We start from the raw sequence: 19,946 nt of genomic DNA on the forward strand, positions 1-19,946 counted from the left end.
TGATGTTGTACATAATTTTTTTAATTTATATTATAGTGATTGACTTAGAGGAGGTTACTTTGTAATTTTATTTCCTCCAACTATTAGGCAATCTTTTTATTTGTACTTAACATTCGTGTAATTGTGAAGACAATGGCATTGTCAAAAGAATGTGTTAAAATAAAGCTTTGAAATTACAACTTTTAGATGAATAAATGAACTACAAAAAAAAGATGAATATTTGATTCTCTAAATCAACTTTGTGCCCTCTTCCTCAACATGAAAAGATAAAAGCCACACTCCTACCAAGGGCAAAGGGAAATCCCCTTCTTAACGTAAGCGAGTTGTCATTGACAATTCTTCCTCAGATGATTTGGAGGATGAAAACCCTACCCCTGATACCAAAGGAAGGAGGAGGTCCTGCAAACTTGCTTCCAAGGGTTCCTTAGAGAAGAAGATGAAATCCCAAAATGTCTCTGACTCTAAGGAGGATGACGCTCATGGCAAGGATGGGGGTGTTTTGTATGGGTGGACGGGTGGTGAGGACATTAAGGTGTCTATGCATGGAATTGAGGAATGTAAGTAAATAATGTGATTGTTGATTTAGTTAGCAAAAAAAAAATAAAAAAATAAAAATTAGTAACATCATATTGAAATTTGTGAAATTACATCTTGTAGAAGCGACAAAAGCTTTGAAGGAGGAAAAAACAACAAAGGACAAAGAAATCATCAACAACCACAAAGAGAATCAAATATTCATCTTTGTTTTGTAGTTCATTTCTTCATCTAAAAGCTGTAATTTCGAAGCTTTATTTTAACACATTCTTTTGATAGTGCCATTGTCTTCACAATTACACGAATGTTAAGGACAAATAAAAAGATCGCCTAATAGTTGGAAGAAATAAAATTACAAAGTAACCTCCTCTAAGTCAATCACTATAATATAAATAAAATAATTATATACACCATCAATATCATGATAAATATTATATAATTATCAAGAACAACTTATTATTCATGTGTTTTTGATTAGGTAAAGAAGAATTTTGAAATAGTCCTAACCCTTTAAAAAAAGAAATAATATCAATTTATTATTCATATTATTCTTACCATAATAAAAATATTTTATATATTAACATTTATTTATGCCTATTCAATACTTTCATTCTGTATGACAAAGATAATTGTTTATATCATTAATTTAATAGTATTGAACAACATAATTTTTTTAAGGTATGGGTAAGAAAAGCATATGTTATATAGCGACTTCAAATCATGCAATGTGAACATTATTGATTAAAAAGAACAGCTCAAAGGTACATAAATAGACTATTTTTGTATGTATATGCTCTAAAATAAATTAAAAGTCGTTGAAATAAAGTTAATACTTGGCAAGAGTCAATACTTAACACGAGAAAAAGCCTCTGGATTTGATCATCACAAACATGAAGTCAATGGAGAACGATGTTGAATTTCAAGAGTCTTCAATATTTATTTGGATAGCTCAAGAAACCAAAAAAAATTGGTTTCAAAGCTTGACGAATATAGCCTACCAACAATAGTCAAATCTGATAATTAAACTGTGAAATATCTGTATTAATATCTCCATGGTTCTCTCCCTGTGCCCAGATGCTGGAAATATATTGCTCTTCCTTTGTAATATACAGGCTTAGATTGTCATTACTTATGAAATTCTGTTCAATTTAGGGGCACTTAGGACAACACCCTTCCTAGTGACTTGCTGGAGATATGTTTGAATCTTTGAATTGTTTCGGTGCAATGTTCAGAAGGGGTAAACGATCCCAAAATAGCGTTGAGAAAAAGGGAGAAGGTATGAACTTTGTTGCATTTCCATTTGCAGGTTTTTATTCATATTAAACGAAGTTAATTGGATTGTTTTGTTGTTGTAATGGTCTAGATTGTTACTATTAGTGCAGTCTTAGCACAATTTTTTTTTTTTTTGAGTACATACTAATGATTTCGCGTTTAAGTAGATTTCTCCGTCATTCGAGGAGTTAAAATTTACTCCTATAAGGATCTCAAACTGGCAACAAGGAATTTTCATCCAGAAAACAAAATTGGGTCTGGGGGATTTGGAACTGTGTACAAGGTATATTCAATCCTAGAATGCTATCAAAGAAAATGTTCAATGCTCAGGATATATCTGATTTGTACAAATAGATGTTTGCATTTTATAGATAGATAATTTGTCAATTTTGTATGCTGTTGTGGTGTGGGAGGAAATCCAATTTCATTTGCGTATAACTGTAAGGGCTCACCAAATCGTCGAATATTCAAATGATCTTAGTATTTGGACTTGTTTCCTAATGTTTGCCAATCTTAAATGGGTGCTGAAGTATGCAGTTACTCACGTTGTGGGTATGCGGCACTGGGTGTGAAATTCCAAAACCTGGCTATGTGGGTGCCGACCATAAGAAATTCGGTAGGCAGGGTAACATTAAAACTGAGAAAATCAAACTTAAAGTTGAATCTTGTACCATAAGATCATCATGGTTCATGGTAAAGTTAAATCCCAAAATATCATTTATCAATTGATAAATTAAGTGCAGCAGAGAGTCGAAAGACATATCGGCAAGAAGACATGGAGCACAAATGATTAAATCTTCCAAACTTGAAAGAGAAATAGGAAACCACGTTTCTAGTAGAAAAGGAAAATATTTAAAATCTGAACAACTCCCTCTTATCTGATCCATAAGCGTTGTTATTTACAGCCCAAAAAGACATCAACAAGGAATGCTCCTATTTTGACTTTAACAATAAAAAATAGCACGTAGATAGCAGTTGTTTCCTTAAATACTGAGTTGTTATAAAGAACTACTAAAATTAGTAAAAACAAAGTCCTAAATAACCAACTATTGCAGTTATGAATCCACAAACAACACTTGCAATAAATTTTCCTCAGAATCTAAGCACAAAATTGATGGAAGTAGATCGATCGACATTAAAGGCTCTCCATATCTTTAAGAAATTTTGAACCTCTTGGTTCAAAGAACTCAAAACCTAGCTGCCATGACCTAGCTTTCCACCATGTTAAGTACTTTATGAGTTTTTCTCATAATTTCTTGCTTTTTTTCCAACTACTTATGGACCATAAATTGTCCTCCTTTGCCAATTTATTCTCTTTCTATTTTCTCAACTTCTTGCAGGCTTAGAACCACCTCTAGTAGTCCTTCCACTAAAATCCATTATGGATTTTCTCAACCTTCTGTTGCACCTGCACATAAACAATTAAAATTAAAAAATCAAGTAAGGAAATAACAAATTCCCATAGGGGCTTCCTCCTCTATATCATGCTATTTAGGCATGCTTTCCAATTCTTCCTTGCAGCTTATATATTTTCATGGCTTGGTGTCCTATCTTAAACTATCAAGAGTCCATTTCCTCTTCATTTATATTTTCTGCCATATCCAGTTTTGGCATGTTAATAATATCATGCCCTTCACATTCATTCTTCAGAGTGTCATCCTCCTCTATGAAGACTTCTTCTCCCTTATCAAATATAGGTCTTCAAGAGATCTCCATCTCTGTTGTTGCTTCATCTTTAATATGGACTACTTCCAGAGCTGCAACAATCTTGGACCAATTCTAGTGAAGGCTGCATTCTTCCTCATTGCAGTCTTCTAAATCTTCTCCTCTTCTAAGGTGATCATTAATACTCTCCGTCTTTAGGGCAACACAGCTTAGCATCTTCATTCTAGTCTTCCTCTCTCCCAAACTCTTCGCAAATAAAACTCAAGGGTCTTCTATACAGTAGTAATTTTGTCAACCCCACAAGGGATTTAATCTTTCTCTGTTCTAGCAATCCTATCCATTGGCCAATCCTAGATTCTATGGCTCCCCCCTCCGAATAAGCTTGTCCTCATAAGATGAATATTTATTCCCACCAATTTTTCACGTTCTTACATCTCTTGAATGCCTTTTTTCAACTTTCTTTTTCTTTGCTTTTCCAACATTGCTTGCCTCGTATCACTTCAACATCCACCATGATTCCTCCAACTCACTTCCAATTGTGTATCAATTTTTGTAGAGCTTAATTGAGAGATATTTAATACCTTTTATAAGTAGTATGATACAGAATGTGCGCTGAAGGTAGAGTAAATTTTGTTAGGTTAATGTATTGTGCATAAAATCCTCGCCTTCAAACTTCTCTTTGGAATTTCACCAAGTAGTGCCGGTCACCTGGATTGATGAAAAATAGGAATTGGACACATTCTAAAGAATTTTTTTTTCTAACGAAGAAACAAGATCCTATCTATTATTGAGAAAATGAACTCAACATTCCAAAATATACTTATCATTTTGCTCCCACATGAAACCCAAATCTTGACGAGTTAATGGATTAATTACCTGTAGATCCAGCATGAAATTAATCCTTAAATTTTCAACATATATAGTAACATTACGAGCATACATTTGTAGGTATATTTATAAATTCTATTTTTGGAGACTTTGTTACTTTGCAGAGATGATGAAGGAATTCTTGCAGTAAATGCAATTTTGCTTTAGTGATTTCATTAATTCCACTGACAATCCCCTTGAATGCAGGGAGTCTTGAAGGATGGTACAGAGGTTGCAGTAAAGCAGCTTTCTGCTGAATCAAGACAAGGTGTCCGTGAATTTTTAACTGAGATAGCTACAATCTCTGCAATCAAACATGAAAATCTTGTCATGCTATATGGGTGTTGCATAGAAGAAGATCATCGAATTTTGGTGTATGGATACATGGAGAATAATAGCATTTCACATGCTTTATTTGGTATAAATATGATCTTTTTAAATAACGTTGATTGTTTCCTTTCTTATGTAGATACACTATTATGAGTCTGAGAAGATAGATCAATTTTAGAAAACGGTATGCAAGGTCTGGCTGTATCTCTCTGGATGCTTGTTAGAGAGATTAAAAATGTAATTTTAAAGTTAAAAAGAAAATATCAATCCTATTTACCATTGTAAGATAGATTTCTGTGAAAATGACATTGGTTGCAACATATCAGGTTCCAGTTATGGTGTAATAGACCTGGATTGGCAAACAAGGTCCAAAATCTGCATTGGAACTGCACGTGGATTTGCATATCTTCATGAGAAAGTTGTGCCTCATATTGTGCACCGAGATATCAAAGCCAGCAACGTTCTCCTTGATGGGAATCTCAATCCTAAGATTGCAGATTTTGGTCTGGCTAAACTTTTCCCAGCTAATATTACACATATCAGTACACAAGTTGCTGGAACACTGTAAGTCTTGTTAAATGTTTTAGTCTTACATAGAAATAAAATAATATCTTGGCTATACATTAACAGGCTTGTCTGTCTTAGTTAATTATTGCAATTACAATAAAGATGCCAGAAAAGACTCAAAATAGTGAATCCAGCTAAATATTAATGTATGTATTAGAACTCAAAATAAACTTTGAAGCCTATAATTCTCCATCTATCCTACTTTAATTTCATCATAAATATGAGATGCTATATTACCTGCAGAATAAATGCTATATAGGGAGGAGCTTAGTTTTTAAATATTGTTATGCAAAATGCATGAAAGAAAAGTAATTCTATCAAAGTTAGAAGAAGTGTAAAGGCCAACAAATAATTTTGTTTTTGTGGCTGTGTCCTAGCTAGTGGTTATCTGGCTCCAGAATATGCCATACGTGGGCAATTAACAAAAAAGGCAGATGTCTATAGCTTGGGGGTACTTTTACTTGAAATTATCAGTGGCAGAACCAATATGAACACAAGCCTACCAGATGAAGAGCAAATCCTTCTGGAAATGGTAATAAAAAGAAGTCTTCCATTATGCGATTTTTTGCTGCTCATGAATTTTAGCATCTGTATTTTCTTTTTTAAATTATCGTGGATGTGGGATGTCCAAAAATATGAGATGTTATGTTGAGATGCTTGGAGAACTGTTAAAAAGATAATTTATTGCACACTTGGTATTATAAAGGAATGTGCTATTTGCTTTCAAATATGATGTAGTTCAGTTTTAATAACGACTAATGTTGCAAGTTATAAAATATGATTGAGCAGTCAAAGATGCTGGTCCTGATTCTTGGGCAATATCTAAGTTTAAAACTGTGGTTCAAAAAGTATGGCTGACTATAGGCACAAAAATTCAGCATTTATATGGTAATGTATAATTTCAGTATCAACTCACCTTTGTACAAGAGAAATTTACTAAATATAATATGCGGTTACCCAGTCCTCTAGATTTTGGAAATCTGTACTAATTTTTTTAATCAAGGATCTTCCTCATATTGATACCTGCTTCATATGTTAGTTAAAAAACTATTGAATAGCATGCCAAATGGAAAAAATGTTGAATGACCCTAAAAGCATAAAATGCAAGGACCAGAGAATTGTAGAATTTTCTTTCAAGTCTTGGTCTTGGATCATGAAGATTTTTAACAATTTTCTCTTTTGTTAGAACATCAGTAACAAGACAATCAAGGCAGCTTTGTCCCTGCCAAGAACTGCATGGCTGGCGAAACGGTATAAATTTAAGCATTGCAGAATCTAAAATGATATAATCTAGGGTTAAATTATTTGCATGGAATTGTGTTGTTCTCATCAACCTTCCATCATAGGAAGCAGTAGGAAGCTGATGATTGTAACCTGAGGATTTATCTGCATCCTCATGTACTTTACTACCCATATAAACAGTACAAACCTGTACTACATACTTACAAAGCAAGTGAATTCATAAAATAGAGCAAAAGTAAGCAAATTCATAATTACACAGTAAGAGCAAGTAAATTATTAAATAAACATAAAAAACAAAATTTAAAGCAAACAACAGACTTGGAACACCATTTACCTAACTAGGGAGACACAAGAAAAGGCATGACAAGAACACTGATTTCTCTTTGCTCTTTTACTTGATGAGTTTGAGTTTTCAATGCTCAGCTGTAAAGGGCAATGAGTGACCCTTTTCTTCAAATAATGATTTCTTACTTTGTGGCTATGGAAACCTTGTATCTGATGAGTATAGCCAAGGCATGGTCAAGTTCAGAGAATGTTTTCAGAAATGCCAGAAATTGTGTGGCTATAGAATCATATACACCCAATATAAAATAGTCAATACCCCAGTTCCTTCAAAGCAACGCAACTGCCATGGGTTGGGTAGAGCCAGAGGCACATGCAGTAAATTAGAACCTTACTGAAAAAAGTGGTGTAAGATAGTAGAGAGAAGAATGTAGTCAGCAACTCATTGCAGATTTGAAATCAGTTTAATCTAAATAACTCAGTTTTCCCAGCCAAACATCATAGAGACGTATCAAATATGAAGCCCTCTTGCAAAGATACATCCTAAAGTTAACTGCATTCCAATTTTGCTGAAGATTCCCATAGTAAGTACTTGAGGCATCTTTCAGAAAATATGTGATCTAACAACTTGTGGTGGAAGTGACAACTAAAAGTGCTTCCACCATATATCTTGGAAGCGATTCTCCACACTCAAGTGAAAGAAATAGAATATCTTCCATCATTCGGAAATGTCCAAAAACTCATTTAAGCTTTTTGAGCCTGCAAGAAGACGTGGAGTGCTTTCTTCTGCAAATCATAGAGGTTGCTATACATATGTTGTGCATCTTAAAAGTGCTACCTTGAAATGATCAGCACCTCCTTATCTATAAAAAATTTATGGGTTGACACACTCTCCTTGGTAACTTGTAAAAAGTACCCATCATGTTTCCCTTGCTAACATATATGGCTAAGAATAAAAATACAAAACACAAAAAAATGGTAATTATCTAATGCTAGACATAAGCCAGCCTCCGGAAAATTCTCAAAACAAAATTTCAACACATCTAATCACAAAGAAGATATTGATGAAGATAGCTATATCGAAATACTTTTCTGATACACTGAATAAGCTTAAAAACATGTCTTTTCGTTGGAAGGAACCAAAATTTTGTGCCATCCAGTCCACCACAAGCCAAAACCTTATGATGAATTCCATGTACCTGGTTGCTGATTTTTACATAGGATGTTGGACTTGGTATTGCATCCATGATACCTGGAATCAAGTAATGCATTGAATTTTGGATTCCCTCATACAGAACAAACGAATTGATTATGCCTGAGAAACAAATTTTGTTATTGAATTTTATACAAGTACAACAATTTTTTTGGCATGCCAACTAAGATTTAAAATTCTCTGCCAAGATGGCATGCCAATTCAACTTCTGGAAAAGCTAGTTTTGGTTCTAAAGAGAAAAATATAGTTTCTCTGATGTTTGGATTCATTGTTTCGTATGTAACATAGTGGAAAACAACATTAGCCTATGAATATTTCGGAATATTTAGATGAAAGCAAATTATCTTTGAATTATAGAAGCACTAATCTTGTTAGCAGTTAAACAATAAAGAATATACAGTCACATGGTGTTCACTTTACTAGGAATTGCATTTCAGGCTATGTAATAAAAATGTTATAAGGCAACATTCAAAATTTCAAACAACAAGAAAAGAAGTCATTCAACTCTAATATTGTTAATTGTTACACACAGTTCTCAAACAAGGGAATACAGACAAAATTCACAATTGAGTTGCATTTTGTGGAAGAACAGATTTGCATGATTATAAAGGGAGAAATATTTTATTTTATTTTAGGTAGCTGAAAAACAGAGCAAGACAGGCTGTGGAGCACTATCGAAACATATTGAAGTCACATAAGGGATTGAAATAAATAAAAATGGATCAAAACTGAGGGAAAAAGGTTGGGGAGGATCATTTAAATTTGGGTTTCTAATAGGTCACTAAGTGAAATAGAGTCTGCCAAAGATGGAGGATATATTGCTGTTAAACACTCTCCAAATGTTTCCATTTCAAGCATCATACTCAAGAATGTTTTTGCTTATCCAAGAATATAAACTTATTGCAAAGCTTCATGTTTGGAATAAATCACAAGGATGTTGGTAAAGGTTGGTAAGTCTTCTTTATACCAATTAACTGACTTATTGTTAGAATCTCTAGGAATTTATTAGCAAGACCATTTTGTTCAAATACAACAAAGATGATAAATTACCCATGTCAATAGGGTAAGCAAGAAATGTAAAAGGAGGAAAATTGGAAATGGAAAGCTCCCCAATTAGGTTTCTAAGGATGAACTATGCCAGTGCATCAAAGAGTAACCTGGGCAAGGCAGGTGCTGCAGTGGTATTTAGAAATGGGGAGGGTAGATTCGTAATTGGCGGTTCCTCTTTCCTGGGAACTAAAATGAATAATGAGGCAGAATGGATTGCTGTGGTAGAGCATATGCAAATGGAAAAAGTGGGAGGTTACTCTAATATTCTAATGGAAGGTGATTTGAAAGTAGTTATTATGGGTTTGAATAGTGGGACTTGTAACAGTTGGTAGGCCGATATTATGCTAGATGATTCTTTGCAGCCTAAGAAGGAATAAATTAATATTTCCTTTATTCATGTTCTTTGTGAAGGAAATAGAGTGGCGGACCTTCTAGCTAATCATGGGATTATGATTGACCCTATGACCAATACGTTTTCCTGATTGCTTAGCAAGCTGGGAGGATTTGGAGAATGTAATTGAAGAGGACAAAAGTCTGGTGAGATTTTAGTGTTTCAAGAAATTATGAGACCTTATTTTCAGCCTATCATCATCTCTACATCATATAAAGAGTCCAAAGGCTTTGCGCTCTTAGTTTACCTTATAGGGGCCATTTATTATGTTTGTATCTCTTTTTAGATTTGAGTTGTGTTAATTTGAACCTGATCATTATTTTTGGCTGTAAGGCCACACATGTGATAGGTTTTTTAAATGATGCAAAAGGTAGCATGGCATATGATGGTTGTTTGTTTTTGTAGTGAGCAAGTGGTAGTTGTGGGTTGGTTTTCTATGTATGGTATTTGTTTTTTGGAGGCATTGGTGTTTGGCACTCATGCCTAGAGGCAAAAAGAAGGGCCTCACGACCCTTTCCTTCAAGGGGGTGTTATTGGATCGTTGGCTAAAGGTGGCTTTTGATTGCTCCTACCTGGGACTTTTGGGGCTTAGTATCTTGGATAACAAGAAGTGGAGGGGTATAGGGTCAATTAGAGGTGACTTGTATACTCATTTGGAAGCTAATGTCTTGAATGGGATTATTAGGGAGTGGATTTGCAATCTACTTATATCAAGGGAATCATCAAGCATGCTTGTAGTTGAATTCTATTCCTTACTTTCTCTTGTTATGGTTGATGAAGACAAATGGAATGGAATGGAAAAGGTGTTGGTCTCTATTAACCATCATATGCATCTCCTATGGCTTTACTGTCAAGACATAATGAAGGTGGTAACTCATCTCCAAGTCAGCCACTTCCAAGGGGTCCAAGACGTGGTGAGTGATTTTATCCCTCCATTGTTAGGAAACATTGGTGTACATAGAGCTATCAAGTATATGGAATTGGTTAATTGTATTCGGGTTTTGAAGCTAGCAAATGGCATCAACAGTATTGCAGGGGTCTCATCCTTTTTTCATGTTGGTTTATAGGATGAAGGGGGTAGTGGAGTTGGAATTTGGGGTGTAAGCAGAAAGGCAAGGGCAACAAAACTAAAGAAGTTGAAAGATAGCTAAAGGCCCGTACAACAATGTATAAAAGAAAAGTTGAACCATCAAAAGGTGATGAAGCACAAAGTTCAAAGGAACCTAAAAGAGGTAAAGGAGCTGTTTAGATTGAACAACCTTCCACTATTGTCTCTTCAACACCTCTTTCCACTTCCACTCCTTCACAAGATGCTATTTCAATTGCTTCCACAACAGTTGAAAATGTCATACCCACTTCCACTACTTCCACTTCTCCCATCACTATTGATTCATTCCAAAATACTTCATCTTCTCAAATTTCCTTTGTTCCCTCCCAATCGTTACCTCAATATAGTATGCAAATGCCTGTTATATCTAGGACTATGTCTACTATTCCCCCTACGATGCCTCCTACAATTCCTGTTAACCTATCACAATCTTCTGTTCAACAATTGTCCCAATCTTCCCCCACTGCAACTACAACTGATGTTCTTCCAGGAACAAGTAAAAAACTACCTTTTAAAGATGTTGCTACTCTAGAAACTTTTATGTTCCAAGGGAGTATAGAATTTCCATCTTTGGATGGAATAGAGAGAGTATATCAAGAATTGGAGGAACAAGAGATCAACAGTAGACATACTTCTCCTCCTAGGCAAGATGAGATGTTAATGGAACAGGAATCAAGTCAAAGAGGAGATTGAAGAGCAAGATCAATCTGAAAATTTGTTTGAAAGAGAATAACAAAAGGTTGATTCAAGTCAACAAATGCAAGAAGAACCTTTGGATGGTCAGAATCAAGGTGAAGACACTACAAATGAACAAGGTGGTCAGCAAGAAGTTCCACATTCTTCTCCACCAAAGAAGATTACAAAAGAATCAACAGCACCAAAATGGACGAAGGAACAATTGAAACAGAAACTACCAATTATTGAGACTCCTCTAGCTTTAGAAAGTTTATTAAGCAGGATAAAGAAGTCTAAGGAGAAGAAAAGAGCTAAAATTTTCTCTTGTATCTCAAAGATGCCTCTAGTTCCAAAATAATACACATGGTCACTCCTCAAGTAGGAAAAAGTAATAAAGATTTAACTCCTGAGGATTTTGATATTGCTTTTTATAATCTAGGGCCTGCATCCAGGAAGCAAGAAATTGAAGAATTAAAAGGATCTGTGGATATGATTGTCCAAAGGATTAATAAAGATGAGACAACTAAAGCTCAGTTGAAATAACAAGTTGAAGAATTACAGGCTTATGTTAAACATCTCAGTCCCATTCAGCAAGTAGAGGGCACTACTGTTCCTCCTTTAGTTTTGTCAAAAAATCAGTGGATGAACTGGAGAAAATGAAATATGTGGTTGAAGTCACCAAATCATGGATTGATAGCATTTTTGAGTGGGGAAATTAAGTAACTAATGAGACAGTACAAATACAGAAGAATTTTTTTGATATGAAGAAAAAAGTAAATGACTTTTTAGAAGATTGTGCTGTTAGTGAGAGGTTTTATGTTATGATTTTTCCAAAATTACAAGCTTTACTGAAGATATCTCCCGATGTGCTGATACAAGAATATATTTTGAGCAAAGACAAGATGAAAGAGCCTCATTATTGGGTACATGCAAAACAAAAGGCTCTAAGATTGAAGGTGTTGACTTTTTAAGTATTCTAACTGGAACAACTGTTGATAAAGATATATAATTTGATCTAAACTGCTCAAAGATCATTGGAAAATACATTTATATGGCAAACAAGAAGGTGCTTCTTTATCTCAGAGTGATCTGGATGATGTTGCTGCATTTTTGTTAGCAATAAAGAATTTTCAAGAAGCAAAAAGTGATTGAGAGCGGTCTCGTATTGATATTAATTATGATTATGATGACTAATACTTCAGAGTTCATGCTTCCCCACATCCAAAACATGGGAGCATAACTCCAGTAAATGTTGCATTCACCAAGTATGCTCGGCAAGAAAAAAGAAAAGGGCAATATTATAATCAGTGATGATTTACGGTAATGTCCTAATGCTGATGCAGGTTTTGACATGCAGATTAAAGTTTTAAATTGCCTTCCTGTTGAAATTGCACCAAATATTTTCCAGCTGTGTAATTCGTTCAATTTCAAAAAGTGCCTTGTGATATGAAATTTTGTCTTTTCTGGGACAATCGATAACTAAAATTTGTTGGTGGTGGATATATGTAAATGGTGTGCATTAACTAATTTATTTTCTTGCAATCTGAAACGTTGTGTTGAGGCAATCTCCACCTTTGATTGTACTCTAAGTTTGCTATCTTCTTCTATAAAAGGCAGCACTGCCCATTGTAAAAGGGGTTGATCAGGAATTGTTGTAAGCAGACTTTGTGAAATTAATACAAAGACAAACATTGATTCTGGTGTTTTCTTGTTGCTTCAAATTGTTCACTTGGTTCCTTCTTCCAACGTTAATTACAACTCGGTTTCACTAATGATGAAATGCTAGGATATTGATGAATTGCTGGTTCACACCATTAATGACCTACTGATTGTAAGTCATTGTGTATGGTTAATATGAACCTTTACTTTGTTTATGTTCAATTATGAACATTTGTTAAATTTGCACCATACTTGGATATTTTAACTACGTTATCCAGGGACACATCTCCAGTTTTTTTTTCAGGTGTCCCCATCCTGGGGACAGGGGACTCCTAGGGGACGTCCCCATAAGTTCTGCATATTGACAGTGAATTTTGACAATGAATTCTATAAGAAATTTGCCTTTGACTCTCAATTTAACACAAATTTGGCACAAGAATTATGCTAGTTCTTATATGTTAAGGTTCTATAATGTATATGTGCATGTTTTATCCATGTTTTCATATGAATATTTTAAATTTCACTATATATTTTAATTTTCCCAATTTTTATATAGCAGTCCCCTAGCTGTCCCCAAAATTGGCAAAAAAAATCACAGTCCCGGAAACGTGTACCCCTGTCCCTTGCCGTCCCTGTCCCGGAAACTCGGGGTAACATAGTATTTTAATGAACATTTATAGTCTGAAAATCTTTTACCTCCATTGAAGATTGTACCATTTTTGTGTAGCTGTGAATTTCTTTGTGAAGCAGGAATTGGTTTCTTTAAGGAATTCGTCTATATGTAACATTGAATTGTTCCCACTATTGTTCTTCTTAGGATTTTTAAGTCTCTCTCTAATCCTTGCTTTTGAAGTTTGTTTTTAAATCTGAGATTAGTTTAGGAAAAGTACCAAAAATCATTGTTAAATCTGATGTTAAAGATCATTTCCAGAATTTACATCTAAAATCTGTCAAGGGTTTTCATACCCCATCTAAATTAATCCAAAACCCTTATTTTCAAACTAGTTAACCTAAGATCCCTTGTTCAAAAACAGAAAAAATACATGCGCATTGAGTTATCTTTGCACAGTCAAGATCTAGCTAAAAGAACCTTGGGGTAGTCACATTTTGATTTTTCAGAATCTGATTTTCTTTCATGAGAGATAAGATACTTAGTGTATTTTATTTGAGTTGTTGAGTGCAAAAACACCCATCAACTGGGTCCACCTAACTAATCTCACATCATCAAAACAAATCAAAACATAAATCATTAGTTTAGGGATAGGAGCATCTGTTGTGCTTTCACAATCTTGCATTATAACAGGGAATCGGTATCGAGAGGGAGCCTTGAAAGGATTTATTTCATGTGGGTCATGCTTGCAAGTCAAATCATCTCTATAGAGGTTATTGTAACCGGTCTTTATTGATTTAATGATAATGTTTGCGCTCAGGAATGCAATTGGGTTTGATTGTGGTTATTTTTGGTTCATTGTGTTTGATTCTATACCTATTTAGGTATGCCTCTAGGAAAACCCTCCTAAATCTAAGCTGAGATCAAAGTGCAAGAGAGATAACCCACTCTCATAAAGTTGACCTTCAATCCTCCATGTTCTGTAGATGAGCAAGTTCCACTTTTATGACAACTACCCCTGCCTTGATAGTAAGATTTTGTCCTAGGAAGTGGAGCTGCAGTTTTGGGACCCAACAAGATTCAAAGTTGTGATGGAGAGATGAATGTTGTTGGTGAAATTCCAAATAGTGACAGATAGTTTATTCACAAACTATGGTACATTAAAATAATTAATGATACATTTTTTCTTCTATGAGCAGCTTCTATGTGTCAGCTTGCCAGTACTCATAGTCATTGACTCATAGGTGTAGAGACCATAGCGGTGATAGTTCAGGTGCTTATTGATATGGCTTGATTGAATGATCAAACTTTTTGAGTTCTTAATGTGATCGGAGCACTTATAGTGGATCCACCTCCAATAGAGAGACTTTTTATGAGACTCTTGGCTAGTATGAAACTTAAGTAATCAGATGTTGCAGAGGTTGATTTCATGGATACTTGTATAAGTAAGCCACTGACAATGTATGGCTTGCTCTCACTTGGAAAAGATAAAGAGCTTGGGCAGTGATAGATTCATGATTACAAATCTTGTAGTACCTAAGGTTTTTGGGATTTTGGAGTTGACCTGCATTGTATAAATTGCACAGTAGAGATATTGAACATGGTTTTTCTGTAGAGTTCAGGAGCCATGATCATCAACATGAGGGACAACACAGATCTGGAGTTTATACCTCTTCATTTTATACCAGTTCTGATTGAGGATAATTGATTGCATGCAGCTGATTCACGAGAAAAATGAATATTTGTTAGAATATTTTATTGCGGTTATCTAATTCTAAATGCCTAGAGCTAAAGTTTACAGTTACCACCTTGATAGAATACCTACAATTTCTAATTTGTACTTAATTACCACTTTTGTTATTTTATGATTAGTTGATGTCTAAGTGGTTGTACCCAATTATTTACGGGCAGTCGTAATAGTTAGTGTATTTATATATGGAAGACAGCGAATAAAGGGAAGTATTCTGCATTGATTTTGCTCAATTCTGTGTGTCTATCTAAACTTTTTGTTCAATATTATGTCAGGTGGAAGCACTATCACTCATTTGGCCAATACCAGTGTTGTAAAAATTAGAGTTGATTGTAATCAATACCTATAAATCCTTCCTAGCAACAATATAATATTCAAGGGCACAAGTTAGGATTTGGCCGAACAAAAGTATGATATGAAGAAACAACATCCATTGCAGTGTTGCCAAACCAAATCAACTGATATACCAATTATGAAAATCAAGCCTCTTAATGCATCTGGTATAATCTTTGTGCATAGCCTCGTCAAAGATTTTTTATTTGATATTCCTCAATCCAAGTTAATTATGGTTTAAGGCTTATTGGATTTCTTTTTCAGTATTCTATATTCTGTAGGTCACCTGCATATTGCAGCTAGCCATGCATCATAAGGTCGGAATTTATTAACATCCTCATGTACATAATCGTCCAATAACCATTAGCAAAAGGGCTGCTATTTCAAGCTTAAAAAAAAGTAAAACAGAGATATCATTCGAACTTAATTATTATCGTACAAGAAAAAGGCAAGTACCGTAATAGATCTTTGGTGAGCCTCATGCTACTCCAGGAAAAATAGTGCTGGAGCTACTAACGATATCTAGTTATATATAATATTTAAAATATTTAAAGTATGATATAAGCTATAACCTAACATAATATAATAAATATGTTAACAATAAATTTAATATATAATATACCCATAAATATATGTAAATTATTTGTAGCTGTTTTATTTTTAATTAAAATAGATTAAGCTGTCTATTTTTGGTTTAGAATGTATAAAGACCACCACCTAGCACAGGATCAAACCTTCCTCCTGCTTCTGGAATGCATATGACTAATAGGAAATTTTTTGCACGACAACAAACAAATTTATAAAGAAAGAACTCTTGAAGTCATAATTATTGAAATCTAAATTTGGGTGAGGAATTTAATCGAATGAAATTTTCATCCATTTGTAACAGCAACATTATACACTTAATCATATTTATACTAAACAGGCTTCCCCAAAGGAAATGAATGGGTGGAAGTATATACATAATCTTGATACACATGAAGGAATTCTTGTTTGTCTGTCGGCAAGCTTTTGGTTTTCTGAGTGTGGTAGGCATGGCAGCTGAGGTGGAGGAATGAAGAGGGCTGCTCAAGGTCTCAAGGTCTATTGCAATTGGGCTTTCCTGTGCCCTATGACTTTTTATTTTATTTTGTTCCTGGGTGCATGTCCCTGGGAGATATCAGGTCCAAACCAAGCCCATTCAAGCCGGATACGAGGGTTTGGGTACCGTGTACCTAGTATCTTAGGTTGTTATGAAATACATTATGGTCATATCGACAATCAAACTTCTAAACTAACCATAAAATTATGGGCTTGTGTCCACATGCATTTGTGAATCACCAAATTTGTCTAAACAATTCATAGAAAACATTAAGGAGGAAATGTAGGGACAAGATCATATTGAAGAAACCTTGACAAACAAAATATTGATCACACTTAATGTAAGGATACTTCGCTCCAGTGTATTGGTGAGAGAAAAATTGTCAACCAAGCAATCAATATGCCAAACCCATATTTGAGATATGCACAAAGCATTGATAAGACACAACATGATATACATAATAATAGTTTAATCTAATCTCAATTCCATTTAGGTCATAATTCCCAAATTTATATTCACATCAGACTTCAATCATCATGCCATTTTCATTATAGAGGATATTTATGAGCTTAGTAGTTGTGCATTTTAGTGATTTTAAAGATTCTTAAATTTTAATAGCAGTTTATTTGATAAGTTCATTATTCAGGTCTACATCATCAAACATGATGTAATACCAACTTTTTTTTTCAAGTGTCATAAAATAGCCTTCCAAAAAGTTGGACTTATAATTCTGTATTAAATCATGTTTTGTTGGTGCTGTTGCTTTTTAATCTAATGAGCAGATTTTATTCAATTATTAGTAATGATGATCAGCACTAAAATCTTGAAGTACAATTAATAATACTAGACTATTAAAAATAATAGCCTTTAAATCTACAAAATATTATTTCAGCTATAAAAAATTAGTACTTTTTACCAAGAAGTTATTAATATCATACAATTGCTTAAATAATTCAAAATTTCGTAAAGAAACATTGCATTTTAATAATAATAAAGTAAACTCAATTCATCAAAATTTACCAGAATTTTATGCGTTTCCTTAAATATTAGTATGTGATACGTATATTCCTTATTTTTGAAATGGAAAGATTTGCCTACTTTTCTGTAACTAAAACAAATTGCATCCCTCCAAATTTTTCTTGACTACAGCCATCTTAAGAAAGTCGGGTAAGGAACTCAGACCAGTTACATTTTTTTTAGACAAAATATTTGAAAACATAAGTGTCAACTGAATCGGCATTGAATCGGCATATCAATTAACGGAAAGTACTAAGAGTTATGTTTTGCTAGTTCTCATTTAGACAAAATCCAATTTTGTAAAATAATGTACAGGATTGGTAACAGGGTCTAAAATCCGTATATCAATTTTAAGGTTTATAACAAAATGGCAACACTACAATTAAAAATCTGTACTAGGAAGATAAATTTAGAAGAGAAACACTTGTCTGAGGTCCATTAAGTCTTCGGTTGAAGGTTCTGTGTAGTCTGATTAGGTTTTATTATCTAAAATTCAAAGGATTAATGTATGGCATCTTGGTATAATTTTTTTACAGGCATGGCATTTATATGAGGAAAACAGATTGCTAGAGTTGGTGGATCCAAATTTAGAGGAGTACTCGGAGGAAGAAGCGTCGCGGTTCATTAAAGTCGCTCTTTCGTGCACTCAAGCTACACCCAAAACCAGACCGACCATGTCTCAAGTAGTAACAATGCTGTCAGAAGGGCACACCTTTACTGAGAATTCTCTCTCACGGCCTGGTTTCATCTCGGACCTAACAGATTTAAAAAAACGTACACCGCAAAAGCCTTCATCCTCAACATCAATGCATGAAGGTGCATCCACATCCAATAGTTCAGAGGTCTATTTTGAGATATCAGCCCGTTGAGGTATGCATTTATGTCGTAAACTTGTATGTAGATGGGGAGCAAATTTTGTGAGTTTGAAGGCATAAGAATTTAAATACCATTTTGCTGGTGTGTGGTATGCATTCCATGTCACAGTCATATGGTATTTGAAGCCTTATTTATTTGTATAACCGATTTGTTAGTTTAGGTTGCTCCTTAATATGCTAGGAGATTGTATTTTATCAGGTGTAGAAGTATTCGTTTTCACAGACCTTCAAAGTCTGTTTAAGCCCCTGGAGAAGCTATAGGGGTACGAAAATGTATAGTATCGGATATTTGTTCTTGCTAAAGGTAGCAATTAGATTTGGACATAAAGTTTCAATATTGTAAAAATTTCCTAGTTATGGTTGTTGCCATCCAATGGGGGTTTTAAGCTCATTAATGGACTGTAGATGTGTATATGGGATGTAAAAATGTTGGACAATTTCTAGTTTAGTATTTGGAATGTTTTTTCAGAAGAGCTGTAATTGGATGTAAATGACAATTTTGCATCTTGATTGTGAGAATATTAATGGCGCATTGGATTCTGGTGAACAAATGTTATGACAAGAGTTCTCTTATAGGGAACAAAACTTCTCTATGTAATTATAGATAGAACGGTTGTTTACAAAAAGAGTCAAGTGATCACATCTGAGAGAGAGACAGAGCTCTGCAAGGGTTTTGTTCGCATCTGTCTGGTATTATCAGTATGCCTGTAAACTACTTATTAGTATTGGCATTAAATGCTTGAATGTTTGTATGCTGCTGCTCATTTAGACAAAACCCCAATTTTGTAAAATAAATGTACAGGATTGGTAAGAGGGTCTGAGACTCCTATATCAATTTCAGTTGTTATTGGCAAAATACACAGAAGTAGAATGTTTACTTGGAAGATGATTTTAGAAGAGAAACACTTGTCCGAGATTCATTGAGTCTTCCTTTGGAGATTCTGTGTACTTCTCTGATTTGGTTTTGATGATCTGAAATTCAAAGAATGTGTGTATGATCATCCCGGTACAGTTATGTTACAGACGTGACATCTATATTAGAAAAATAGATAGCTAGCGTAGGTGGATCCAACGTTAGAGGAGTACACGGAGGAAAAAGCATTGTGGTTCATCAACGTCACTCTTTTTGCACTCAAGCTATACCCAAAATCAGACCATGTCTCACGTGGTAACGAGGCTGTCAGAAGGGCAAATTTTTACTGAGAAGACTCTCTCGCAACCTGGTATCATCTCAGATCCGACATTTTTAAAAATACGTTCACCGCAAAAGCCCTCGTCTCCAAAATTAAGGCGTAAAGGTGCATCCACATTCATTAACTCAAGACTCAAGAGGTACATGTCCATTTTCAGCAGTTTAGAGATCTGTTTTGAGATATCGACCTGTTGAGGTATGCATGTTATGTTGTATCTACCTGGGGAGCAAGA

General features: G+C 34.4%; 1 protein-coding gene across 1 annotated transcript; it reads left to right on the forward strand.

The window, feature by feature from the left end:
- Nucleotides 1–1,375: 1,375 nt before the first annotated feature.
- Nucleotides 1,376–19,072, forward strand: LOC131051516 (cold-responsive protein kinase 1). Its single transcript, XM_057986082.2, has 6 exons — nt 1,376–1,810; nt 1,974–2,089; nt 4,546–4,756; nt 4,995–5,232; nt 5,617–5,767; nt 18,183–19,072. Exons 1-6 carry the CDS (start codon nt 1,729–1,731, stop codon nt 18,513–18,515), a joined length of 1,131 nt encoding a protein of 376 aa, XP_057842065.2. The 5' UTR covers nt 1,376–1,728; the 3' UTR covers nt 18,516–19,072.
- Nucleotides 19,073–19,946: the final 874 nt, after the last annotated feature.

This window comes from Cryptomeria japonica, chromosome 11, assembly GCF_030272615.1.
Source record: "Cryptomeria japonica chromosome 11, Sugi_1.0, whole genome shotgun sequence".
Classification (NCBI taxonomy): domain Eukaryota; kingdom Viridiplantae; phylum Streptophyta; class Pinopsida; order Cupressales; family Cupressaceae; genus Cryptomeria; species Cryptomeria japonica.